Source organism: Aquarana catesbeiana, linkage group LG05 (genome assembly GCF_042186555.1).
Source record: "Aquarana catesbeiana isolate 2022-GZ linkage group LG05, ASM4218655v1, whole genome shotgun sequence".
Lineage (NCBI taxonomy): Eukaryota > Metazoa > Chordata > Amphibia > Anura > Ranidae > Aquarana > Aquarana catesbeiana.
This window is the reverse complement of record NC_133328.1, coordinates 591,691,790-591,718,837: the sequence shown is the minus strand read 5'-3', so window position 1 is coordinate 591,718,837 and position 27,048 is coordinate 591,691,790. Positions and strand designations below refer to the sequence as shown.

Here is a 27,048-nt window from a genome sequence, read left to right as displayed (position 1 = left end):
CCTCTTGCCTGCCTCTTGGACTGATCTTGTACCCTGCAACTGGACTAGTGGGATTCAACACAGGGGTCTCACATATGTGAGGGGCTCCAGAATAGTTTTTCTGGATGAAGAAAACAATTTTCTTTGTTTTCTCATTCCTAGATTAGGGTCTGGAGACTCGGAGGCTTCAAAGAGATTTGGGTGGGAGAAGCCTCTACCCCTGTCCCCATTCTGTCCTGAACGAGGCCCTACTTCTGCCTGCTGCCTGTAGGAGTTACTGCTGTCATGCCTCTGTTTGTCGCACTGACCACAGCACATGGACCTTGTTTCTGCCTACTACCAAGACCAATATTTTGGCACTGCTGACAATCTCTGCCTGCACTGACCCTGCACTGCACTGACCTATGGACAGTATCCCTGCCTGCTGCCTGTACTGACTATGGACAGTATTTCTGCCTGCTGCCTGAAAAATTGTGTTCGCTGTTGCTGACCAAGTCCCTGCCTGCTGCCTGGACCAGTGCTATCCTCCTGGGGACAATTATACTACTAAAACCACAGGTAATCTTTTGTTTCTCTTTGCTCAGCATAATGTATTTTGGGGTGTAATTCTTGGTATATGCATGCTATGTGTCCCTGGAACACCTGATGGTGTTCCTTGCATGTTGGATCTCTGTATGTGGCCAGGCTGTGTAAAGGTCTCACACATGTGGTATTGCCATACTCAGAAGGAGTGCCACAGTGTATTTTGGGGTGTCATTTTTGCTATGTAAATGCTATGTGTTGGAAATATCCTATAAACGGACAACTTTGTGTAAAAAAAAATGGGTTTTCATTTTTTTTCCACATATTCCAAAAACTTCTGGAAAAAAATGAACCATTCAAAAGACTCATTATGCCTCATAGATTATATGTTGGGGTGTTAGCTTTCCAAAATGGGGTCATTTTGTGGGCGTTTCCATTGTCCTGGTGCTCCAGGGCCTTCAAAAGTGTAATAGGTGGGTGAGAAATGAGATGTGTAATTTATGCTCCTAGAACACCTGAAGGTGCTACTTCAATGTTAGGCCTCTGTATGTGGTCAGGCTGTGTAAAAGTCTCACACATGTGGTATCGTTTTACTCAGGAGGAGTAGCAGAATGTATTTCGGGGTGTTATTTTTGCTATGTAAATGCTATGTGTTGGAAATATCTTATAAACGGACAACTTTGTGTAAAAAAAAAATGCGTTTTCATTTTTTTCCACATTTTCCAAAAACTTCTGGAAAAAAATGAACCGTTCAAAAGACTCATTATGCCTCATAGATTATACGTTGGGGTGTTAGCTTTCCAAAATGGGGTCATTTTGTGGGCGTTTACATTGTCCTGGTGCTCCAGGACCTTCAAAAGTGTAATAGGTAGGTGAGAATCGAGATGTGTAATTTATGCTCCTAGAACACCTGAAGGTGCTACTTCTATGTTAGGCCTCTGTATGTGGTCAGGCTGTGTAAAAGTCTCACACATGTGGTATCGTTTTACTCAGGAGGAGTAGCAGAATGTATTTCGGGGTGTTATTTTTGCTATGTAAATGCTATGTGTTGGAAATATCTTATAAACGGACAACTTTGTGTAAAAAAAAAATGCGTTTTCATTTTTTTCCACATTTTCCAAAAACTTCTGGAAAAAAATGAACCGTTCAAAAGACTCATTATGCCTCATAGATTATACGTTGGGGTGTTAGCTTTCCAAAATGGGGTCATTTTGTGGGCGTTTCCTTTGTCCTGGTGCTCCAGGGCCTTCAAAAGTGTAATAGGTGGGTGAGAAATGAGATGTGTAATTTATGCTCCTAGAACACCTGAAGGTGCTACTTCAATGTTAGGCCTCTGTATGTGGTCAGGCTGTGTAAAAGTCTCACACATGTGGCATCGTTTTACTCAGGAGAAGTAGCAGAATGTATTTCGGGGTGTTATTTTTGCTATGTAAATGCTATGTGTTGGAAATATCTTATAAACGGACAACTTTGTGTAAAAAAAAAATGCGTTTTCATTTTTTTCCACATTTTCCAAAAACTTCTGGAAAAAAATGAACCGTTCAAAAGACTCATTATGCCTCATAGATTATACGTTGGGGTGTTAGCTTTCCAAAATGGGGTCATTTTGTGGGCGTTTACATTGTCCTGGTGCTCCAGGACCTTCAAAAGTGTAATAGGTGGGTGAGAATCGAGATGTGTAATTTATGCTCCTAGAACACCTGAAGGTGCTACTTCAACGTTAGGCCTCTGTATGTGGTCAGGCTGTGTAAAAGTCTCACACATGTGGTATCGTTTTACTCAGGAGGAGTAGCAGAATGTATTTCGGGGTGTTATTTTTGCTATGTAAATGCTATGTGTTGGAAATATCTTATAAACGGACAACTTTGTGTAAAAAAAAATGCGTTTTCATATTTTTCCACATTTTCCAAAAACTTCTGGAAAAAAATGAACCATTCAAAAGACTCATTATGCCTCATAGATTATACGTTGGGGTGTTAGCTTTCCAAAATGGGGTCATTTTGTGGGCGTTTCCATTGTCCTGGTGCTCTAGGGCCTTCAAAATGTAATAGGTAGTCAACAAGTTAGATGGGTAATTTATGCTCCTTGAACACCTGATGATGCTCCCTGCATGTTGGGCCTCTGTATGTGGCCAGTTAGTGAAAAAGTCCCACACATGTGGTATTGTAATACTCAGGAGGAGTAGCCGAATGTATTTTGTGGTGTCATTTGTGGTATGCACATTCCATGTGAGAGAAATAAGCTATTACAATGACAATTTTCTGAAAAAAATATAAAAAATAAAAAAAAACCTTAATTTGCAAAGAATTGTGGGAAAAAATGACAACTTCAAATAACTCACCATGCCTCTTACTAAATACCCTGGAATGTCTACTTTCCAAAAAGGGGTCATTTGGGGGGCATTTGTACTTTCCTGGCTTGTTATGGTCTCAAGAAAGGAGATAAGCCTCAGTACATCAGGTGTGATCAGATGTGATCATTTTTTTATGATTTGTACCATAGCTTGTAGACTCTATAAATTTCACACAGACCACATAATATCCACTAATTTGGGTTATTTTTACCAAAGATATGTAGCAGTATAAATTGTGGCCAACATTTATGAATAAAAATTGCTAATTTGCAAAATTTTATCACAGAAACGAAGAAAAAAGCATTTTTTTTCAAAATTTTCGGTCTTTTTTCATTTATAGCGCAAAAATTAAAAAACCCAGAGGTGATCAAATACCACCAAATGAAAGCTCTATTTGTATGAAAAAAAGGACAAAAAAAATGTTTGGGTACAGTGTTGCATGACTGAGTAATTGTCATTCAAAGTGTGAGAGCACTGAAAGCTGAAAATTGGTCTGGGCAGGAGGGGGGTTTAAGTGCCCAGTAAGCAAGTAGTTAAAAGGGATCCAGAGATGTAGGGGGTTGTGTAATATAAATGAGTCCAGAGGTGCAGGGGGACTGTGTATTGTAAAGGGGTCCAGAGCTGCAGGGGGGGGGGGGGCAGTGCAATCTAAAGGGGTCCAGTTGTGGAGAGGTGGTACAAAGTAGTGACAAAGAGATATTGGGGGATGCAGAGGTATTCAGGGGGCACAGTGGGGTGTTTTTACATTTTAAAGTGGGGGGTGCCAGATATAGGATCCGCTCTGGGTGCCAAATGCTCTAGGTACGCCCCTGGGTGAGACCCTAGTCTCTGTGCTGGGAGAACGTCGTGCGCTGCGCTGCCAGCACAAAGGGAGAAACACATATATGTGGCCCCACGTAAAAAAAGCCCAGTGCAGTGAGGCCGCATATATGTGTTATGTAGGTGTGAAGGGGTTAAATATAGACATTAAGCTGGCCAAACACACCAACATCATGTAAAATTTTTAGCTCTACCAACAATTGTGTTTGGGCTCCCCTTATAGGATACAAATGCAATGAATTATTGTTGAAAGGCCCTCACATTACAAAGTTTTGGTAAATCTAAAGGAAAACCGTACAATTAAACTGTAATGTGTATGGCCAGCTTATGTTTTTTTTTTTAATTACCAGAAAATTTCTATTTCTGTTCAGACACTTCTGAGATATACACAACCCTGCAAACAGAACAACAAGGTTGATGACCTGGCTTTTCTGGTTTGTAGTTAAGAGTTTCAGCCTTGTCACATCCCTCCCCCAGCTTGTGGCTAGACACTGAAGGAGCAGTAGAAGTACAGTGATGGTTCATCCTTCTGCTCACTCACTGCAGTCAGGATATTCGTTTCTAGCTCATATGAACCACAGCATAATTTATTGGCTGTCCCTTCCCCAGTCTGAATGTACAGGGATTGCAAGAGTCTGAAACCAAGTCAGATTTAAGTATCTCTCTATTAGTTATATTTACAAATGTAATTATATTTTTGAATGAACACATAACTGCACTAATTGATAATGTTTTTATATCTACTTTACGTGCCACATTTAAAAAAATTATACCTGTGCTGGGAGAAATTGATGTTACTGTAGGGGTGTCTGCCTCTGCGTAGGAATAGCTGAGTGATGGATAGGATGCAGATGGTATGTAAATGTTTACCATGGCAATCTTGGCAGCTGAGCTTGCAGGAGTAACACACTGGATACTGCCGGGGGTTACTGACAGAATAAAGCATGGGACACCACCAACTTGCACTGTAGTTTTCATTGGGGGGAATCCATTCCCTTCTATTTGCAAAACTGTTCCACCTAGAACACTTCCAGATGGTGTCAAGAGTACAATTTCAGCAGGACTATTTATGGTCAAGTAGCCCTGGGCCAAGCCTTTGCTTAGGACAATAACTTTGACTGCATAGCTCCCAGCAGGAATTGGATCTACACTGCATTTAATTTCAGTGTCATTGACATCTATCACACTGGCTGCCACACTATCTCCAATATAAACTGCTATGTCGTTGATGTCTGTTCCAAATCCACTGCCATAAATGTTCAACACAGTTGAAGTGTTGCGGACTACATTTGGGGAAATGCTTGATGCAACCACTGTGATTGAGTTGGTATAGATGAAGTTGCAGCTTCCTTTGCAGAGTGCTGTAATTCCATTGACTGTCATTTGGACATTAACAGTGTGATCGTAACTGGCTTGGGTGTCACAAATAATGTTTGTGTAATTCATTGAGACAATACTACAGCCTAAGCCTGTTATGGAGGTGACGGTGTTGTTTGAGAAACCAGATCCAGCTATGGTTATTCTTGTACGTCCGGAAACAAAACCATTGTTCGGTATGATGGAATCAATGTGAGGCAACAAGGCAAATCTCCTGTTCATCTCTTGGTTTATCGCATTGATAGCGTTCCCATAGTTGTTCACTGTTAAAGATACAAGTTCTGCAATTCCAATATTCATGGAGTCCTGAGGATCTATCTTACAGGTTATTGAAGTTTTATCAGCGGACAGAACTATACACGGGTAATTTCCAACTGAAACCTAATAAAAATATAGATATACCGGTAAGTATATTTTATTATAAGGTTGGCAGCACAGATGACATTCCCACTAAAAATTCATTAACATTCCTAAACCTATAGAATTTTGTGCTAGATTCAAAAAAATATTTTTGAGTGAAAGAGTAAAGAGGACAGCTCCTGGCACAGGTTAACAGATACAAAACCTTCTAAACTTTTACACACAAAGTGCAGCGCTATCACAAACAAACAAAACAATAATCAATACATTGTGGAAATAAGCATGAAAATAAAAGTCTGTCTTTTCCAAAAGAGAGTCCGTGCCTAACGCCGCGTACACACGACCGGACTTTCCAGCAGAAAAGGTCAGACGGAATCATTCCGTCAGACATTCCGATCGTGTGTTGGCTTCGTCTGACTTTTTCTTTCTAAAATTCTGACGGACCTAGAAATAGAACATGTTTCAAATCAGTTCCTATCAGGAAAACCGCTCGTCTGTAGGCTATTCCGACCGACCAAAAACGACTCAAGGGCAGCTATTGGCTATTGAACTTCCTTTTTCTAGTCCCGTTGTATGTCATCACGTTCTAAACGATCAGACTTTGGTGTGATCGTGTGTAGGCAAGTCCGTTTCAGCGGAACTCCGTCGGAAAGACCGTCGGAGTCTATTCTGAAGCCCAGTTCAGTTGGAGACCATTCAAAATACTTGATCTAGGTCCCTGGAATATCTCATGTTAGCAGGAGGATGTGCTGAAGCCAGGGCCCATGGGTTGCTGTCAGTGTTTCTGCTGTGTGGAGCACCGAATTCAGGATGGAGATTTGGATCTCAGAACCAGCGTGTAATTGTGTACGTTCCACCTGACCTGAAACTGCATTTCACCAACTGAAAGTTGCGTATCATGCAAGTCAAAGACTGTATTTTCCCTTCAGACTGTCCAATAAAGGATTGGTGTGGGTTGCAAGGAGACAGGGGAGTCTGGCTTAAGTGAAGCAGCTCGGTACATCAAAAACTCTGATTTGTGCAGATCAGTTCACTCACTACATTACAGCTAGAAATACACAACAAACTGAGCATGTGCAGCTTTCCCCCAAGGCTCTGTTCTATCAGGAGATGGTTTGGGAGCAGTGGAAGAAGGTAGGATCAGAGAAGACAGGATCAAACAGCGTTTTATACAATGCAGAGGATTAACCCCTTAGGTTCCACAGTGAGTATAACAAGCATGCTTTATTGCATATACAGACTGATTTTACTGTTGTGGGTTCAGTAACACTTTAAGCACAGTCTCTTTTTTGGAAAAGACAAACTTATTTTCATGCTTATTTTCACAATGTATTGATTTTTTTTTCTATTTTTTTTGTGATAGCACTGCACTTTCTGTGTAAAACTTTCTATTTTCTTACTAATGTTTCTAATATCTTCAGCAGAATTACTATATGAAAAGCAACAGGCCTCAGAGTTCACCTGCAGTTCTGGGACCATCCCATTATACAGCGCTATATGGCTTGCATAATATAATAAAAAATAGGTCACTCCAGGCATTGATGTAGGGACCATGCAGAATATTATGCCTGAAGCACACCTTTGGCTCATTATTGATTGATATGAGCAATGGAATGTTTTCATTGAAAATTGGGAGATTTCAGCCACTTCTTGAAACTTAATGGTTTTCTTTGTTTTTTTAAGGGTACAGTGGGTTTTAAATAGTTCTTGAGGATTTTGGAAGCTCCTCTCAAAAACCCTAGATTTGTTAATGTTGCAAAAAAAAAAAAGACCTTCGTTATGGTTATTATTCTACTTTCTTTTGCACAGAAAGAAACCACAGACAGTGATCAAACATAACAGTACACAACAATCAAATATACAAAGGAGAAAAATACAATAACAAAAGATACAACATCCCTTCTCCCTCCTCAAAAAAACCCACACCCTATAAATAAAGAAAAAAGAATAGATCTTTTTAAGCAAATTTCACATTAGCCATTCAATGAGCGAAACTGAGTTTTTTTCCACCCTACTGTAAAATTTTGTCTAAACCACACTGCTCATCCCTATTATTGACTGAAATTTGCTGATCTACAGTATTGTACTTGGTTCAGTTAAATTACGAACACAGACACTGTTGTGTTTTGCAAAGTATTACCCAACATGGGAATCTAAGCTTTACAATATTTCTGTAAAAAAGGAATATTACTCAAAACCAAAAAATAAAAAGTGATGTAATGGATCTTGCAGACAATGCTTTCTTACAACTCTTGATGGCTCCAGTAATGAGATCTTCTCACTTGAGTTCCTTTCTTCTCCCTCGTGCTTCATACACTCACTCCTCCTGCTGCAGGAGATGTGATCTCATTCCCTGGTAATGGCTATAACAGAAGTGGGACCCAGAGAACCAGGTCTGATATATAGAAATCGCTGTTGAGAGATTGAGCACCAACATCTACCCAGAGTTAAATTTTAGCTGGACTGACCCTTTAGAATTTGAAAGACCATAGCGATGTTTGCTAAACTAAAGTTGACCATACATTATACAATTTTCTTGTTAAATTTTCTTTTAGATTTACCTTCAGCCGTGTAGTGCAAGGGCCTGGCTGACTGCATACAAATTGAAAGTGTTTAGGTCTGATCTCATATTATATGGTTTTGGTAAATCTAAAGGAAAATTGTAGAAACAAAATTGTATAATGTATGGCCTGCCTTAGACTTTATATATACTAAAATCTATCTATCTATCTATCTATCTATCTATCTATCTATCTATCTATCTATCTATCTATCTATCTATCTATCTATCTATCTATCTGTCTCATTTGGTCTCATCCAAATAGTTACCTGGTTAGCACATGTGACGTTGCTGAAGCCAGATCCCAGTATGGTTATGGGGTCATGAATTGTTCCATAGGCTGGTGTAATGCTGGTAATGGAAGGTGAGTGACAGTTGGAGTACCCGAACCAGATGGAATTATTAGGTGACATACTATTATCCAGCTGTGGACAAATAGGTTCTGGAGCGGCACAGTCAGCAGCTGGTGAAGGTGAAAGGGGAACTAGAGAAACACATAAATACAAATTGAACAAGGAACAATACACACAAGCCACACATTTGCAACTTTTGAATAAACAGATTTAATCTGAATGTCTGCTTGTATGTCTTTTGGCTGAATTAACAAAGCTTCACACAAAGACAAGAACGGAGTCTTATGTAATGGGTACAAAAAAGGAAAACAATAGAGTAACAAACAGAGCAACACGAATCCTAAATGTAGTAGTGAAGAGGCCCATGCCTATTCCCACAGGTCCTTGGTTATGGCAGGAAATAAATATGTAGATGGAGATCGTATCCTTAGCCACCTCTTGTTGAAAAATGTTTATAGCAAGAAGAGCTTATTCAAAGTGGGATGAAGAAACAGATGAGCACTATTAGAACCAACAGCAAAGCTAGCATTTGCTATATTCTGGCGTTCCCTAGAAAATGACAGTTTGCTTCACCTGCAAACCTAATATGTAGTTCAGAGCAGGGGAGTTGCTAGGTCTACAAAAGATCTGGGGCTAGAGCCCATAGCAGTGTAATAAAGAAAGTCATACGCTTGGGCAGGCATACACATGTATATACAGTAATATACATGTGTGTGTGTATATATCCCCAGAGAGCCCTCCACTTACATCAGGGTCCCCAGAAAGCCCCTCCTTACATCAGGGTCCCCAGAGAGTCCTCCCTTACATCAGGATCCCCAGAGAGCCTCCTCCTTACATCAGAGACCCCAGAGAGCCTCCGCCTTGCATCAGGGCCCCTTAGAGAGCCCCCCACTTACATCAGGGTTCCCAGAGAGCCTCCCTTACATTAGGGTCCCCAGAGAGCCTCCCCCTTAAATCAGGGTCCCCAGAGAGCTTCCCCTTGCATCAGGGTCCCCAGAGAGCCTCCCACTTACATCAGGGTCCCAAGAGAGCCTCTCCTCCCCTTGGGGCCCCCTGCAGAGACTTGGGGCTATGGGCCCCAGATTCGGGGCTATAGCCCCAAAAGCCACCCCCTAGCAATGCCACTGGTTCAGAGGATCACGTATCAGTGTACTAAGAGCTTGTGGAGTGCACAACTGGTCCTAAATAGGAAGCTTGCACTCCCTTCTCTTTCCTTGTGTGACATCAATGACCTAATAACTACTATACTTTCTTCTTATTATTATTATAGTACTTAATAAAGATGTAAACAAATATCTTATTGGTCACTGATGTCACAGTAGGGAAGGGAATGTCTCCTTAAAAGCTCCAGTGGCCCTGAAACTAGTATTGCAATTTAATTCTCTCAAATTGAGGTAATTTGGGGGCAAGATGTCTATGTTCCCTTTGGAGCATGGCATTCTAAATGGAGAAGCCCACTGCCACTTTGTTCCATGGTAAGAGGCTCTTTAGGTCAATTTCTACCAATTCACTATAACACTCATCTCTTGTGAGTACAACAGTGCTAGGCAAATATTAGTTCCAAAATGATTTACCTGGTACATAATCAGCCTCAAATCCTCCAACTGTCACCTGTACTGCACTGATGGTTTCTTTGAGTGGAGAGACATAGACCACCCCCTGCATGTATAATGTCTGTCCATCATTGATGTAACCACTGCTGTAGTAATAAGTTCCTGGAGATGTGAACTTGTAGGAAAAGACACCTGAGAACAAGAAAACACTGTTAAAGCATCACCATACAAACTAAATGCAAAATGTTCAATTATGCATTTCCCACTAAGACAGAATTTAAATATGATGTACATTTTAAATGATTTGTATAAGCATGTCTCACATTTATCCCTATAACCAGGGCTATTTTTCAGCAGGAATGCAAGGAGTGTATTGTTGCTGAGAGTCTTTTTTTTAGGAGAATCTATTGTTGCTGGGGAAGGGGGGCTATTGTTGCTGGCTGCAGGGGATTTATTTTACTACTTTTCCTGTTATCAACAAATTCCATACAAATTACTTATCACAGAAAAATGATACTTGGTTCTGTATTCTCTAAAAGGTGATGTGGATGTGTCTGCTACTGGAAGGTGGATAGGGATGGAACCAAGGGATGTGCTAGGTGGTAGGTAGCGGGGGTGGAGATTTGGGTGACTCGGAAGTGGGGAGTACCTGCACCTATTCTCTGAGAAAAAAAAAGCCCTGCCGTATATATCTCCCCCTGCCCCTCCATAACATGTCCCAGCATTAATTTTTTTCCATTTACCTTTTCTTGTAGCAAGAAACAACTTTTATTACACCTGTGACATCATCATCAGCTTGTAAAAAGGTGCCCTAGGTCTGTTTTTTATGTAGACATGTGCCCCTTTCCCCAGAACTACACCTCCAAAGAGCCCTTTCACTACATAACAAATGTGGGCAGGTTCAGAGGACTCAAGCCGCAGTATTGTTTTTCTGGGAAAGAAATAAACAGGAAGGGTGGAAATGGTGGATTTCTGTTGTCCAGCGAAAAAGAACTAAGGCCCCATGCACACTGGGAGTTTAGCCCAAGTGAGTAGGGCTCTGGCATTTAGCAGCTAAATGCCAAAGCCCCATTTACTGGAGCTAAACACCCAGTGTGCATGGGACTTTGGGAAGGGCTGATAACACTCTTAGATATTTTATGACACCGCAATGTAAGCTCACAAAAGGAAGAAAGGAGCTCACAGGATTTCTGGTAGGATCATCAGGCTATTTTATATACTTACAGCAGGAAGTTAGGGGCTCACTGAATTTCTGACAAGCTCAATGGGCATTTGTTCTGTACTTGCAGCACTTTTAAAGGGATACAACATGTACATGTATTGTAGTCTTGTGCTCAACTTACTATAATATCACATAATAACAATACCAACAGTTTATCTAAACTAGAAGCAGGTTTAATTATTTTTCTGGTCTGCTCATATTCACTAAAACTTAAGCAAAAAAAAAGATTTTGTATAAGGCACACCTTCCGGAATTCCAGAATCTTCAGATGTATAAGATTATTAGCCAACTACAAATACAGATTTGCTTTGCAGCTATTAATCACAGCTTGTGGCATCAAGAACATGCCCCATCCATTCACAAATACAACTGATACAGTTTTTTTACAATAATGGATGAACTGCATACAAACCTGATGGCACTCGAGATCCACTGTTGAAGGCATTGCCATCATAGGAACGGTTGTCAGGATCTGACACTGAAAATACTCTATATCCCATGCCTGTTATTAAGGGCTGAGAGCTCCATATCCAGACTACAGTGTCACCTACAGATATATCCAGCCTTGATGGAGACCAAGCATAGCCAGCACCATACTCTAAAATAAAAATGTTAATGTTACTGGATGCAAAATTTTCACAACAAAGATGATAAGTGTGTAGGAATATACTGCACATCAACTATTTACCCGCCATTCCCTATTCTCACCAGAACAGGAGAATAGTGACCACTACACCTAAATTTAAGTATTACGTATCTTAAGTAGTAACAGTGTATGTTTTTTGCATTAATATCTCACTTACTGTGGGGAATACAACTGACATTCCAGGAAATGTGTAAGTTGCCAAAGATTTCTTGGTCATTTTAGCTCTTCAAGAAGATCCAAAAACAGAAGACTGGACAGGAAAGTAATAACTTCTGGGAATGTGAGATGTCTGGACCCCCAGCAATGTCCTGTGATTCCACCACTAGGGCAGGAGGAAGAAACCATAGGATGCAGCAGGGCACCAATGATCTGACACTCTTGGAAGTGTGTTGAATGCTGAAAACTTTTGAGCCAGGTAAGTTCTTTAAGATTGCAAAGATTTGTGGCACAGGGCAACAGGATGAGGACAGAGAGCTGTTTTGTTAAATTTTCTACTGTGCTGATAGAGTCACTTGTTTATAGGGTTCCCATTTCTCCAAAAGCCACATATTACATGGAAGTATTCTAAAGTATTCAAGGCAGCGCAGTGGTGTAGTGGTTAGCACCTAGCAGCAAATAGGGTCTCTGGTTCAAATCCCGACCACTACACCATCTGCTTGGAGTTTGCATGTTCTCCCTGTGCCTGGATGGGTTTCCTCCTGGTACTCCAGTTTCTTCCCACGCTCCAAAGACAAGCTGGTAGGCTAATCAGATCCTGTCTAAATTAGCCCTAGTATATGTATGATTGTGTGTTAGGGACCTTAGATTGTAAGGTCAAGATCCTACGGGGTAAATGACCGCGCCATATCAAGATGCCACTCAACTAAAGAACTTTGTGTGGCCTCTCTCTTGTACCTTACTGTGTCATAGCAGTCAATGGCAGTGGTGGACTCAAACAAAGCACAATGATCTTAATGCAGGGTAGGTTCTTAATATAACTGAGCTATTAGGCTATGCAGTTCTTTCTTTTTGAAATGGAAGGGGCACAGGACAGCTCAGTGGAACCATCATTTTCTCTGCATCTCATTTGGCATGACAAAATGTTCTCTGCAGACCTCTGATTATGCATAATATATACCAGGGGTATCTTTCCATATTAAACATACTGGAACACTAAAGTTTTAGTTTTTATCACAACAATCACCTCACAGGATTGAAAACTAACAAAGATAAATCCTGCCCAAAGGGCAGTGTGATCCCTAAATATGGGTCAAGGTAGAGGAGTTGTCAACCCTTGTTGAGAGAGAAAAAAGCACATATACAGTGTACATAAAATTATGCTAATGTAATTTTACTTTAATGTAAGGCAGAAAACAAATAACTTGATTACAGGTCATGCTTTGTAAAAGAATACCATTTTCCTGTATGTCTCATATTTATGAAGATACCTCTACTTACGTGCAATGCTTCCTTCGTTGGTGACAGTGAAGACTTTTCCAGGTTTCTGTATTACACAGGTCAACTCAGTGGCTGAACTAACAGAGACATTGCATGGGAGGGAGCCTGAGTGTGAGAAATAATATGAAAATAAATTCTAAATATAAAAATAAAAAGGTCTAAAAAAGCTTACATCAAGGCTTCAAATTAAAAACAACTAAAAATAATTTCCATCAAAAAAGTTAACTTACTACATATGTATAAAGGAAATGTGTACTTTAAGAGAATATGTCACTTCAGGGAAAAGCAACAGATTTTCTTAACAGACTATCCACCCACTGATATTCATCTTTTGAGTCCAATCAGGTTTCCTACTTTAACTGAAGCCGAGATGAAGGAGGAGTGTTTTCCAGCTCTCAAAACGTGTTGGGTGTTTTCTAGTTCAAACCAATAAATCATTTTGGACTCTTTATTATTTTGTCAAGTGCTCATTCTATTCATGTTTTTTTCTAGTAACCTGCTGGGTTCCACTGAAGGGTAGCCCTGTTTTTTGCAACCAACCAAACCTGAGTCAGTAAGCTCTCTGAATATGTTTTTTCTTCTCACTACCTTATCATGGTGAACACTTGTTATGGGGTCCCTCATGTCTGCTTGCACCTGAGCTCCTCGCTGTGTCCATAAGACACACAGAGCGCAGCTCAACACCTCTGCCTGCTCCCTACTCACGAGCTGTGATTGACAGCAGCGGGAGCCAATGGCCCCCGTTGCTGTATCTAAGCCAATGAAGAGGGAGAAAACCTCTGCTCTTGTGCACATCGCTGAATCAAAATCAGTCGCTGGGGGGACCCTGCAGCACTGAAGTGTTTTTACCTTAAAGCGGAGTTCCATCCAAAAATGGAACTTCTGCTTTTTGAATCCCCCCCCTCCGGTGTCACATTTGGCACCTTTCGGGGGGGGGGGGAGCACACAGGCATAGATCGCCGCACTATCCGCGGAGATCTACGCCATGTCCGACCCCTCCTCCGTCCCCCCAGCTGTCTTCTGACCGAGACATACAGGTCCCAGAAGACAGCAGGGACCAGTGAGATCGCACCACGACTCGCACATGCGCAGTAGGGAACCAGGCTGTGAAGCCCCAAGGCTTCACTTCCTGATTCCCTTACTGAAGATTGTGGCGCCTCCACCCGGGAGCCGAGGGACAGATCGGCTTGGGGTGAGGACATCGCGGGCGCCCTGGGCAGGTAAGTGTCCTAATAGTAAAGTCAGCAGCTGCAGTATTTAGTAGCTGCTGACTTTTAATTTTTTTTTTTTTTAGCGGAACTCCGCTTTAACCACTTGCCAACCACCCCGGCTCCCACTGTGATTGTACAAACCGGGATCCTGTCAGCAAGTCCTGGCCAATGATTCACGACTGGGACCTGCTGATCGGCTGTGTACAATCACAGCCCAGAGCTCTGGGTTGGTAAACAACCCAGAGCTCTGTACAGAGGGAGCAATCTGTCAGTTTCTTATCCCTGCTTTAAACTGAGAGATCTTTAGTAAAAAACAGCACACTTTACACACATAACACATTGTTAGGCACACTTTTAACCCCTTGATCACCCTACATGTTACCCCCTTCCCAGCCAGTGTCATTAGTACAGTGACAGTGTATAGTATTATCACTGATCACTGTATTAATGTCACTGGTGATGTCAGTGGCAGTTAGTCAATTCCCCCCAGTGCCAGTTTTAGATTTACCGCTGTACTATCGCAGTCCCATTATAAGTCGCTGGTCGCCGCTATTAGTAGTATAAAATAAATAAATAAATAAAAATTCCAGCATATATACCATAGTTTGTAGGCGCTATAACTTTCACGCAAACCAACCAATATACACTTATTGCAATTTTTTTTTTTTGGGGGGGGGCAAAATTGGGCAAAATTTATAAAGAAATTAGATTTTTTTTATTTTATTTTTTTATATAGAAGAAAGTAAAAAATACAATATTGTTGTTTATTTTTTAAAAATTTTGGTCTATTTTCGTTTATATCAAAAAAAAAAAAAAAAAAAATCCAGTGGTGATCAAATACCACCCAAAGAAAGCTCTATTTGTGTGAAAAAGATAATACAAATTTTATTTGGGTACAGCGTTGCATGACCGTGCAATTACCAGTTAAAGTAGCGCAGTGCTAAATAATAAAAAAGGGTCTGGTCATGAAGGTGTTCAAATCTTCAAGAGCTCAAGTGGTTAATGCAGAGAGAATGCATTAAGGTAAAAATCCTTAATCCTTTAGAACCACTTTATGTCCTAGTCCTTCTTGGATGCTTTTTTCAGTGTCAGATCCCATACTCTGTCTGTTGGTGCCCTTATAAATACTGGGTGCTTCTGGGTGTGAGGGACCTCTTGTGAGCATCTCCCCTTCTACCTAAGATGTAGAGAATCTGAGCAGCCAATCATTATGCCTGGACATTATGACATGGGAGAGAAAGTCATTAACCCTGTATAAGCTCCAACACATTGAAACATAATTTACACAAGGCTTGAACCCATGGCTCCCACAGACATATGGAATGGCAGAGTTTCTAATTTTGTAGCTTTTATATACTGTGAACACCACCCTTCCAGCGATAGATCGGGATTGCCTTCTGTACAGCTGAAAAACCTGTAAGCTTGTAAGGCCATATAACAAAGCTTTGTTGTAACTTACCTATTTGTACAATAATATCTTGTGGGTTAGAACTGAATCCGGATCCTCTCAATGTGACATGAGATCCTCCGTACATGGATCCATACTCTGGAGAGATGCTGTTCACATTTAGAATGTACTTTATTGACGCCTCAATGCTGAAATCAGAACAAATACCATTAAGTTTATTATACTTCTCAGTATGATGCCTCCTCACTGCCTACTGATTACCTGTTTTAATCCCGTAAATGCTGCACCAATGCATTTGCTTTGTATCCTCATTCAATGAGACGTGTTTTGCAGCAGTACTGGCCACTGAAAATGTTGGAAGTAATATTTTTGCCGTGGGTGTGAATCAAAGCAACACAATCCTGGCATGGGAACACCCCCATCCACTGCCTTTGCAGTTTAAGGGGAGTGTTAAAAACATGACTCTGCGTTTTTAACATCCCCCAACTGCAGGTCTAAATGAGCCCTTAAAGTGTTACTCAACCCACATCATAAAAAACAATTAATAAATGCTGTATTACATGCTGTTTATACTCACTCAGTCACTATGAGATTTGTTTTTTGTATTCTGCAAAAAAAACTGGTTGATCCTGCTGTTTTCTACCTTCCCCTTCTGTTCATGTACCCAGTTCAGCTAGGGACTTTGCAAAGCAGTACTGGAAGCTCTGCACATGCTCAGAAATGTGCAATAGTGTACTAAATGTACCCTTGATAAAGTCACGTGACATGTGATGCAACGCGTCGGGAGGAGCCAGTGACGACACCTGATGTGTCTGTACGAAGCACATTGGATGTGATAGGAGGAGAGGAAATTGTTCTGACTGTTCCATAGTGCTGTTTACCATAGAAGTACATGTGAGTGGATCCACCTGTGCTTTTCATGCTGTTGATGCGTTCTATGCTGATCATTGCGCAATGATGAATTTCTTTTATTCTATGAATGAAACACCATAATCGGAGGATTTAAGTGGAGGAGCGGGAGTCGGCAGCAGAGCGTGATCCAGGCTGTGTAGCCCGCTGATAGTGATTTTACTACACCCAGGAACTGGTTTGGTTTTCTCTATATATGTTACACTTTGGGACCTATATTGATCCTGGCTTTATCCATTATGGTGTAGGGGGCTGTACTATGCCCCATCACTGATGATTGAACAAGAGCATATATTGATGGGTTTTTTTATGTGCTTAATGCTGTTTTTACATCATTTGTTTCTATCACTCAGCACTTTTATTTATCACTTGTTTTCCACTGCTTATTTTGGAGTTTGTGCATATATTAGGAAATTAAAGGGTTCCATAGCGCACTATTATTTGTTTTATCTACGTTACTATGCTGAGCATTTCCTCCCTATCACATCTGAGCAGCCCATGTGACTATAGAGTCACACATGTGTGGGTATACACAGAGGTAAATGGCAGTCCAATCCCTCCCTCCTCCTCCCTGGCCACTAACCAGCTAAACATAATGGGGTGGTATATTACATGTAGACTGATAGAGTCTTCACCTCCCTCTCATTCTAAGACACAGGCTGGAGGGGCATGACACTGAATTCTGCCCACACCATGATGTTGCCCAAAAAATAATAAAGATTTGATTTCGGATATATATTTGTATGGCAATTTAAAACAGTTTACTGATATTATTTATTTATTTATGTTTACTCTATATTCCAAATGCATTTTTTGTACATTTTGAACTTGTGACCAGCAGCACAGGAATAGAAGCTCCTCCTTCTTATGTTACCCTCTAGACAGGCTGCGAAAGAGCTGGGCCATGTCACAGCTGTATATCGATAAGGAAAAAGGTAATTCAATTTTTTTTTTTTTTTTTTAATGAAAATAAATTACAGTGCCGTCATCCACATACAGAAATAGAAGGGGCAATGTAAATTGAACTTTGTATGTTTAGTATCACTTTAATCTTGAAAGTGCTTAGAGAAACACAGGATTCCAAGGAGAGGCTGAGATTTCAGAGCATCCCCAATTTTTCCAAGCCCCCTCCTTCATAGCAGATAGAGAGATAAAACAATTTCACCCAATTACAGAGAGCACCAAGCAATACGTACAATGTTATTTCTGGCACAGTACCTGGAAACTGCATATCCCCAATTGGCCACATGGACCAGGACTGGGTAGGTCCCAGGAGGAAGAGCAGGGAGGACACATGTAATGTTTGTTGATGTCCACTCTATCTGTTCACAAGATGATGTTCCGATGAACACAGCATTGTCTGCTGACCCACTGCTAAAGTCCGATCCTAAAATAGTCAGTGTTGTGTTACCTGTAAAAAAAAAAGCAGACAATTATATATACACTTTTTAAAGCTTCCATTAACATACATCAATTGTTCTGATTTGATTACAGAAAATGTACTTGACAAATGAAATATACAGTAAAAAGGAATTAAAGGAGAAGTCAAGCCTGAGATTTTTAGGCTAGGCTTCTCTTCTGGGTCACAGGAGTGCAAATCGTTTTGCACTCCTGTGACCTGTTTTCAGCGGAGAGCGGTCTGAAGTCCGCTCTCCGCTGACGTCACTGCCAACAGTCGAGGCAGCGCGTCATCCCAACTTCCAAGTCTGGATTCGCCAGCTGCCTTGATTGATGGAAGTCTCAGCATCTCAACGAGCCACTGAGACGCTAAGATGGCTGCTCCCCGCCCCTCCACAGCTCATCCCTCCAATGAGCGTGGAGAAGTAGAGCAGAAGCGATGCTGACTGACAGCATCACTCTGCTCGGGGAGGAGTGAGAACCGAGCCATCGGAGGTGTTCGGTGGCTCAGTTCTCAGTGCAGAGACACCGGGGGGACAGATGCAGCATCAGTCTGATGCTCCATCCACCATGGTAAGTATGATTAGCAAAAAAAAAACAATAACCCATACTTCTCTTTTAAATGTATGTTCTCACCTAGAACACTGCTGATGTTTGGGCTTATTCCAGTTATAGTTGGAGCAAAGTCTGAAGTGAATTCAAATGCATTCTGTAAGGTGCTATTAAAGCCACCGGTGAAAACAACAACATCAGCGAGTCCAGCAGATCCCTGCAAATAAAGTTGTGAAAATTTGTTGTGCGTAGGTCAGTCTTACATAAAGTGAGTAAAGAAAAGAATCCCCCCCCCCCCAGACAGTTTTTGTTTTATCCAGCTGTATTTACTCAATGCAGCTTAAAACATCCAATTGAAAGATATAACACCAACATGTCAAACAAAATCAAAAACAGAATCACTGAGTTGGAAAAAGGATCACCCCCCTCCTAAAACTGACTTGTAAACTTAATCAGGTGTAGCTAATCACCATCTCAATGGCACACAAAGCCATTTGACTTTCAACTGTGATCAGCTGTGGTCATTTTGATTAGCTCAGCATGAAAAGAGCTTTCCTGGAGCATTTCAGACCCAGGTAGTGCAACTGAACCAATTAATCAACTATGGGTGGCAGGCACTGTCACCGGGATCTCCGGGATAAAGTTGTAGACAGGCAGAAGTCAGGAGATCGATGCAAAAATATTTCAAAGGCCTTATCAATGCCTAGAAGCACAGTGAAGTCTATTATTTAGGTATTTGGTTCAAAACAGACCCTCCCTGGATCAGGACGTCACTTCAAACTGGTTAAAGAGCCAGGAGAAACTGGTCAGAAAGGCTACCAAGAGGCCTACAGCAGTTGCAGGAATTTATGACAAAGAGTGGTCATTGTGTGCATGTGACAACCATATCACAAATTCTCCACAAATTTGGCTTGTATGGGAGGGTTGCAAGAAAAAATCCACTCATCAAGAAAGGCTGCATGCAGTCATGACTGAGCTTTGCCAAAACGCACCTTGAGGATTCTGGGGCCACATGGAAAAAGGTGTTATGGTAAGATGAGACTAAAATGTATCTATTTAGTCTCAAAACCAAACAAAATGTCTGCCGGAAATCCATCCAAATAACACCATTCCTACAGTAAAGCATGGAGGTGGTAATATCTTGTTTGGGGGGTGTTTCTCTGCAGCAAGGACTGGATAGAAGCATAGAAGGGAAAATGGAAGGGACAAAATACCATCAAATTCTTTGGGAAAATCTGCTGCCCTCTGCCAGAAAGTTGTCAATGGGAAGAAGGTTTACCTTCCAACATAACAATGACCCAAAACACACACCAAAAAGACCTCAGAGTGGTTGAAGGAGAAAAACGTGCATGTCCTTGGATGGCCTAGTCAGAGCCCATACTTGAACCCCATTGAAAATCTGTGGAATGACTTGAAGACTGCTGTCCACAAATGGTCACCATCAAATTTAACTGAACTTAAGCAGTTCTGCAAATATTGCAAAGTCCAGATGTGCAAAGTTAGTAGAGACAGATCCCAACAAACCAAATGCTGTAATTAAAGCAAAGGGTGTTTTTGTTCTGACATATTGGTGTTATATCTTTCACTTGGATGTTATAAGTTGCACTGAGTAAACACAGCTGGATAAAAACAAAAACTGTGTCTGTCTTCATTTCAGGCTGCAAAGCAACAAAATGTAAATATTTTTAAGGGGAGTGATTTTTTTCTATACCCACTGTATGGGAAAATATGGTATACAGTATATGTTTGACAATTTTAAAACAGGACAGATGTAATTTAAAACACACAGAGATATATTTATATGAAATGAAATCTGAATATCAATTCACCCAAAGTGCATGTACAGTGGGGATGGAAAGTATTCAGACCCGCTTACATTTTTCACACTTTGTTATATTGCAGCCATTTTCTAAAATCATTTAAGTTCATTTTTTCCTTATTAATGTACACACAGCACCCCATATTGACAGAAAAACACAGATTTGCAGATTTTTAAAAAAAGAAAAACTGAAATATCACATGGTCCTAAGTATTCAGACCCTTTGCTGTGACACTCATATATTTAACTCAGGTGCTGTCCATTTCTTCTGATCATCCTTGAGATGGTTCTACACCTTCATTTGAGTCCAGCTGTGTTTGATTATACTGATTGGACTTGATTAGGAAAGCCACACACCTGTCTATATAAGACTTTACAACTCACAGTGCATGTCAGAGCAAATGAGAATCATGAGGTCAAAGGAACTGCCTGAAGGGCTCAGAGACAGAGAGAGGTAAAGAAGAACCCAAAGATCACTGTGGCTGAGCTCAAGAGATGCAGTCGGGAGATGGGAGAAGGTTGTAGAAAGTCAACCATTACTGCAGCGCTCCACCAGTTGGGGATTTATAGCAGAGTGGCTGACAGAAGCATCTCCTCAGTGCAAGACACATGAAAGCCCGCATGGAGTTTGCTAAAAACACCAGAAGGTCTCCAAGATGGTGAGAAATAAGATTCTCTGGTCTGATGAGACCAAGATAGAAGTTGTTGGCCTTAATTCTAAGCGGTATGTGTGGAGAAAACCAGGCACTGCTCATCACCTGTCCAATACAGTCCCAAAGCATGGTGGTGGCAGCATGCTGTGGGGGTGTTTTTCAGCTGCAGGGACAGAATGACTGGTTGCAATCGAGGGAAAGATGAATGCGGCTAAGTACAGGGATATCCTGGACGAAAACCTTCTCCAGAGTGCTCACGACCTCCGACTGGGCCGAAGGCTTCCAACAAGACAATGACCCTAAGCACACAGCTAAAATAACGAAGGAGTGACTTCACAACAACTCCGTGACTGTTCTTGAATGGCCCAGCCAGAGCCCTGACTTAAACCCAATTGAGCATCTCTGGAGAGACCTAAAAATGGCTGTCCACCAACGTTTACCATCCAACCTGACAGAACTGGAAAGGATCTGCAAGGAGGAATGGCAGAGGATCCCCAAATCCAGGTGTGAAAAACTTGTTGCATCTTTCCCAAAAAGATTCATGGCTGTATTAGATCAAAAGGGTGCTTCTACTAAATACTGAGCAAAGTGTCTGAATACTTAGGCCCATGTGATATTTCAGTTATTCTTTTTTAATAAATCTGCAAAAATGTCAACAATGTCTGTGTTTTTCTGTCAATATGGGGTGCTGTGTGTACATTAATGAGGGAAAAAATGAACTTAAATTATTTTAGCAAATGGCTGCAATGTAACAAAGAGTGAAAAATTTAAGGGGGTCTGAATACTTTCCGTCCCCACTGTACATTTGTTCTGTGAGAATGGAGCAAAAAAAACAAATATTAGGCTATTTCCCGTGCTGGTCAAGTGTTTTTCATTGATATAAAAAAGAATAAACCGTATATAGTCTTTAGATGGTGTGGCATTTCTTATGAAACTTAGCCCCACAGTTTTGAATCAATAGGCTCTAATCAAGGAAAGAAGGCCAAGTCCAGTTATGTTAATGAATATTTTTTTTATTTATAACAGGTATTTACTGTATATAGCAAACCTCACATACACATACTAGGGTCAATTATCCTGCTTGAAGGAGGAAACTCACGCAAGCATGAATATGCAAACTCTTTGCAGGTAATGTCATGGTTGGGATTTGAACTAATGATCCAGCACTGAAAGTTTGAAGTGCTAAGCACCTAGCTACTATGCTGTATCAAACTTCTTACATCCAAGTGTCTAAAGAAAATAACTTATTGGGGTCTATTTAAAAAATAGCTGTTGTAAATTGCCCCTGTAATGTGCCGAATATGTATTTCCTATGATTGTCAGCTCCATCTAGTGGCCTAATGTGTTTTTTTCCTGTTTCAGGAAAATACTGCATTATGGTCACTAGATGTAGCTGATGATCATAGGCATTGCACATGTTAGACAAATAGGGGTTTATTTACTATAGCACAAATTAGCGAATGGCCAAAACCACGTGAAAATGAATTCACTATAGCGCTCGGGAAAAAATAGTCACAAAATCGAATTCACTATAGGTCACAGGTAGGGATGAGCCGAACAATCCCCTGTTCGGTTCGCACCAGAACATGCAAACAGGAAAAAAGTTCGTTCAAACACGAACACCGTTAAAGTCTATGGGACACGAACATGAATAATCAAAAGTGCTAATTTTAAAGGCTAATATGCAAGTTATTGTCATAAAAAGTGTTTGGGGACCTGGGTCCTGCCCCAGGGGACATGGATCAATGCAAAAAAAAGTTTTAAAAACGGCCGTTTTTTCAGGAGCAGTGATTTTAATAATGCTTAAAGTCAAACAATAAAAGTGTAATATCCCTTTAAATTTCGTACATGGGGGGTGTCTATAGTATGCCTGTAAAGGGGCGCATGTTTCCTGTGTTTAGAACAGTCTGACAGCAAAATGACATTTTGAAGGAAAAAACTCATTTAAAACTACTCGCGGCTATTGCATTGCCGACAATACACATAGAAGTTCATTGATAAAAACGGCATGGGAATTCCCCAAAGGGGAACCCCGAACCAAAATTAAAAAAAAAAAATGACGTGGGAGTCCCCCTAAATTCCATACCAGGCCCTTCAGGTCTGGTATGGATATTAAGGGGAACCCCGGCCAAAATTTAATAAAAAAAAATGACGTGGGGTTCCCCCTAAATTCCATACCAGACCCTTCAGGTCTGGTATGGATTTTAAGGGGAACCCCGCGCCAAAAAAAAAAAAAAAAAACCGCGTGGGGTCCCCCCAAAAATCCATACCAGACCCTTATCCGAGCACGCAACCTGGCAGGCCACAGGAAAAGAGGGGGGGACGAGAGTGCGGCCCCCCCCCCTCCTGAACCGTACCAGGCCACATGCCCTCAACATTGGGAGGGTGCTTTGGGGTAGCCCCCCAAAACACCTTGTCCCCATGTTGATGAGGACAAGGGCCTCATCCCCACAACCCTGGCCGGTGGTTGTGGGGGTCTGCGGGCGGGGGCTTATCGGAATCTGGAAGCCCCCTTTAACAAGGGGACCCCCAGATCCCGGCCCCCCCCTGTGTGAAATAGTAAGGGGGTACAAAAGTACCCCTACCATTTCACTAAAAAACTGTCAAAAATGTTAAAAATGACAAGAGACAGTTTTTGACAATTCCTTTATTTAAATGCTTCTTCTTTCTTCTATCTTCCTTCATCTTCTTCTTCTTCTTCTGGTTCTTCTGTCACAGGGAAGTCCCGTCAAGTCACCGTGCGTCAGAGGGGGGCGGGGTCACCGGGTGGCCCCGCCCCCCGTTATTTAAGAACTGTCAGACGAGGAGCGCCGTCACACAGCGGGAGCCTCCCGCCATGCTAGCATGGGTGCGGAGCAGCCCGGAGAAGAAAATGAAGAAGAGAAGAAAAGAAGAAGAGAAGAAGATGAAGAAGAAGAGAAGAGCGGGAGCCTCCCCCCATGCCATGGGTGCGGAGCGGCCCGAGGAGAAGAAGATAGAAGACGCCGCGGAGGAGATGCTGGACGAGAACGCCGGAGGAAGAACCAGAAGAGCCAGAAGAACCAGAAGAACCAGAAGATGAAGGAAGATAGAAGAAAGAAGAAGTATTTAAATAAAGGAATTGTCAAAAACTGTCTCTTGTCATTTTTAACATTTTTGACAGTTTTTTAGTGAAATGGTAGGGGTACTTTTGTACCCCCTTACCATTTCACACAGGGGGGGCCGGGATCTGGGGGTCCCCTTGTTAAAGGGGGCTTCCAGATTCCGATAAGCCCCCCGCCCGCAGACCCCCACAACCACCGGCCAGGGTTGTGGGGATGAGGCCCTTGTCCTCATCAACATGGGGACAAGGTGTTTTGGGGGGCTACCCCAAAGCACCCTCCCAATGTTGAGGGCATGTGGCCTGGTACGGTTCAGGAGGGGGGGGGCCGCACTCTCGTCCCCCCCTCTTTTCCTGCGGCCTGCCAGGTTGCGTGCTCGGATAAGGGTCTGGTATGGATTTTTGGGGGGACCCCACGCCTTTTTTTTTTTTTTTTTTGGCGCGGGGTTCCCCTTAAAATCCATACCAGTTCGGGTCTGGTATGGAATTTAGGGGGAACCCCACGTCATTTTTTTTTTTAAATTTTGGCCGGGGTTCCCCTTAATATCCATACCAGACCTGAAGGGCCTGGTATGGAATTTAGGGGGACTCCCACGTCATTTTTTTTTTTTTAATTTTGGTTCGGGGTTCCCCTTTGGGGGAATTCCCATGCCGTTTTTACCAATGAACTTCTATGTGTATTGTCGGCAATGCAATAGCCGCGGGTAGTTTTAAATGAGTTTTTTCCTTCAAAATGTCATTTTGCTGTCAGACTGTTCTAAACACAGGAAACATGCGCCCCTTTACAGGCATACTATAGACACCCCCCAGGTACGAAATTTAAAGGGATATTACACTTTTATTGTTTGACTTTAAGCATTATTAAAATCACTGCTCCTGAAAAAACGGCCGTTTTTAAAACTTTTTTTTGCATTGATCCATGTCCCCTGGGGCAGGACCTGGGTCCCTAAACACTTTTTATGACAATAACTTGCATATTAGCCTTTAAAATTAGCACTTTTGATTTCTCCCATAGACTTTTAAAGGGTGTTCCCCGGCATTCGAATTTGCCGCGAACACCCCAAATTGTTCGCTGTTCGGCGAACTTGCGAACAGCCAATGTTCGAGTCGAACATGAGTTCGACTCGAACTCGAAGCTCATCCCTAGTCACAGGCAACAGAGACCGTCTAAATCAGTAGTTGTGATCAAAACACGGTAATTGCATGTGGAAATAATGTTTAGAGCATGATATGATAGCCTAAATGGTTGTAAAATATGTGGTATATTGTTTAAAGATAATCTGCTTTTAAACTGCTAAAAAAAAAATTGATGTATAAACTGAAATATCATTGAAAGTCTGAGAAGAGATAAATTCCCCCTCTTTCTACAACTATGTACCAGCACAAGTGCGCATGCTCAGACATGCAAAATAGTCACAATTTAACCACTTTAGCCCCGGACCATTTGGCTGGCCAAAGACCAGAGCACTTTTTGCGATTCAGCACTGCGTCGCTTTAACTGACAATTGCGCAGTCGTGGCTCTCAAACAAAATTGACGTCCTTTTTTCCCCACAAATAGAGCTTTCTTTTGGTGGTATTTGATCACCTCTGCGGTTTTAATTTTTTGCGCTATAAACAAAAAAAAGCGACAGTTTTGAAAAAAAAGCAATATTTTTTACTTTTTGCTATAATAAAAATCCCCAAAAAATATATAAAAAAACATTTTTTTTTCCTCAATTTAGGCCGATAAGTATTCTTCTACATTATTTTGGTAAAAAAAATCCCAATAAACGTTTATTGATTGGTTTGCGCAAAAGTTATAGCGTTTACAAAATAGGGGATAGTTTTATGGCATTTTTATTAATCCTTTTTTTTTTTTTACTAGTAATGGCGGCGATCAGCGATTTTTATCGTGACTGCGACATTATGGTGGACACATCGGACACTTTTGGCACTATTTTGGGACCATTCACATTTACACAGCGATCAATGCTATAAATATGCACTTATTACTGTGTAAAAGTGACTGGCAGCGAAGGGGTTAACCAGGAGGGGGTGCTGAAGGGGTTAAGCGTGTAATAGGGATGTTTTCTAACTGTGGGGGGTGGGCTATGTGTGACACGACATTGATCACCGCTCCCGATTACAGGGAGTTGTGAACATCAGCATTTCCCCGTTCTTCCTCTCCGTGCGATGATCGCAGGTCTCTCAGCAGACATCAAATCCGCGGGACTCACAGAGCTCGAGGCTGGCTGGGCGCGCGTGCACCCACAATGCCGCATCTTAAAGGGCGTTGATCTGCCCAGCCGTGCCATTCTGCCGACGTATATCAGCATGAACCGGTCGGCAAGTGGTTAACTTCCATTCATTTTTTACAGAGCACTATAGTAAATTTGCACGTGGCTAAAAAGCTTTTTCAAACGTAAAAAGTTGCGTTATATAGCCATATGCAAGTTTCAACCATTGCTTATAATTGTAAAATTGTTACTTCCACAAATTTTTTTTTTAAATTTTGCGATGAACTGTTTATTTCTCTAAAATGAATTGTCCTTGCTGGGTTTTTATGTTGCTTCTTCTTCATATATTTATTTTAAGATTGCTAGTTATGTGTAATGTTTTCATGTTTTGGTAAAATATTTTTTTCTCTGTCTCTCTCACTTGTTGCTCTCCATCTCACAAAAATCTTTACTGAAACTCCCACATGTGTCTTCACAAAGCACAAACAATACCATTGCTGATGCAAAGTTAAATGAGTCACATTTTTTGTGTTGTTTAGTATTTCCAAATGATCATAATTTGACCCCAAAAAATGTGATATGTGTACCAACATCAGAAATAAAAATGTAATTCCCAAAATT

The 27,048-nt window shown here is 41.4% G+C and overlaps 1 protein-coding gene across 1 annotated transcript in view; it reads right to left on the bottom strand.

The window, feature by feature from the left end:
- Nucleotides 1–27,048, bottom strand: part of LOC141146080 (fibrocystin-L-like) — a 364,397-nt gene that overhangs the window by 162,004 nt on the left and 175,345 nt on the right. Inside the window, exons 32-40 of the mRNA XM_073632840.1 lie at nt 18,744–18,876; nt 17,883–18,120; nt 15,852–15,988; nt 13,182–13,286; nt 11,511–11,696; nt 9,898–10,068; nt 8,726–8,749; nt 8,240–8,442; nt 4,447–5,431 (exon numbers count right to left, since the gene is read on the bottom strand). Coding sequence (XP_073488941.1) covers nt 4,447–5,431; nt 8,240–8,442; nt 8,726–8,749; nt 9,898–10,068; nt 11,511–11,696; nt 13,182–13,286; nt 15,852–15,988; nt 17,883–18,120; nt 18,744–18,876 — 2,182 coding nt within the window. The remainder of the gene's footprint in view (nt 1–4,446; nt 5,432–8,239; nt 8,443–8,725; nt 8,750–9,897; nt 10,069–11,510; nt 11,697–13,181; nt 13,287–15,851; nt 15,989–17,882; nt 18,121–18,743; nt 18,877–27,048) is intronic.